This window comes from Antrostomus carolinensis, unplaced genomic scaffold, assembly GCF_000700745.2.
Source record: "Antrostomus carolinensis isolate BGI_N321 unplaced genomic scaffold, ASM70074v2 scaffold25810, whole genome shotgun sequence".
Taxonomy (NCBI): domain Eukaryota; kingdom Metazoa; phylum Chordata; class Aves; order Caprimulgiformes; family Caprimulgidae; genus Antrostomus; species Antrostomus carolinensis.
Window position 1 is genome coordinate 311 of NW_010290938.1, and position 464 is coordinate 774.

At 64.0% G+C, this 464-nt stretch overlaps 1 protein-coding gene across 1 annotated transcript in view; it reads right to left on the bottom strand.

Moving 5' to 3' along the window:
• LOC104530392 (breast cancer anti-estrogen resistance protein 1-like) overlaps positions 1-464 on the bottom strand; it is a gene marked incomplete at its 5' end in the record, with an annotated part of 1726 nt that overhangs the window by 109 nt on the left and 1153 nt on the right. The window contains 2 exon segments of the mRNA XM_010174960.1: position 1; positions 4-394. The exon segment at position 1 is cut by the window's left edge and continues 109 nt beyond it. Coding sequence (XP_010173262.1) covers position 1; positions 4-394 — 392 coding nt within the window.

The window sequence follows — 464 nt, forward strand, 5'->3', positions numbered from 1 at the left end:
TGGTGGTCACCACGATCTCCTTGAGCATCTCGCAGAGGAGGTTGCTGTAGTGCATCACCTTGTGCTGGACGTCCTGGGCCTTGGCCTGGCGGGACAGCGTGTCCCCGATGAAGACGAGCTTGTGGGCGCTGAGGATGACGAACTTGCTGTGAGCCACGAAGATCTTGGGGGGTTGGTTGGTGCTGACGGCATTGAAGAAGGCGTCGACGGCATTGGTGAGCGTGGTGAGGTTGGCCTCACACTGCTCCAGGTAGAAGAGGAGCAGCTGGCGGTCGGCGGGACACAGGGCCCCGCTGCCCCGCGCCGGGCCGTAGTGCTGGGGTGGGCTCCAGTTGGACAGGTCATTGTCGATGGGGCGTGTCACCTCCTGCTCCAGCCGCTCAAACTGCTTCAGCTGCAGGAGGGATGGGCGTGAGGCAGGACAGCCATCGAGCCAGCGCCTGCTCCCCTCCCTGGAGCCACCA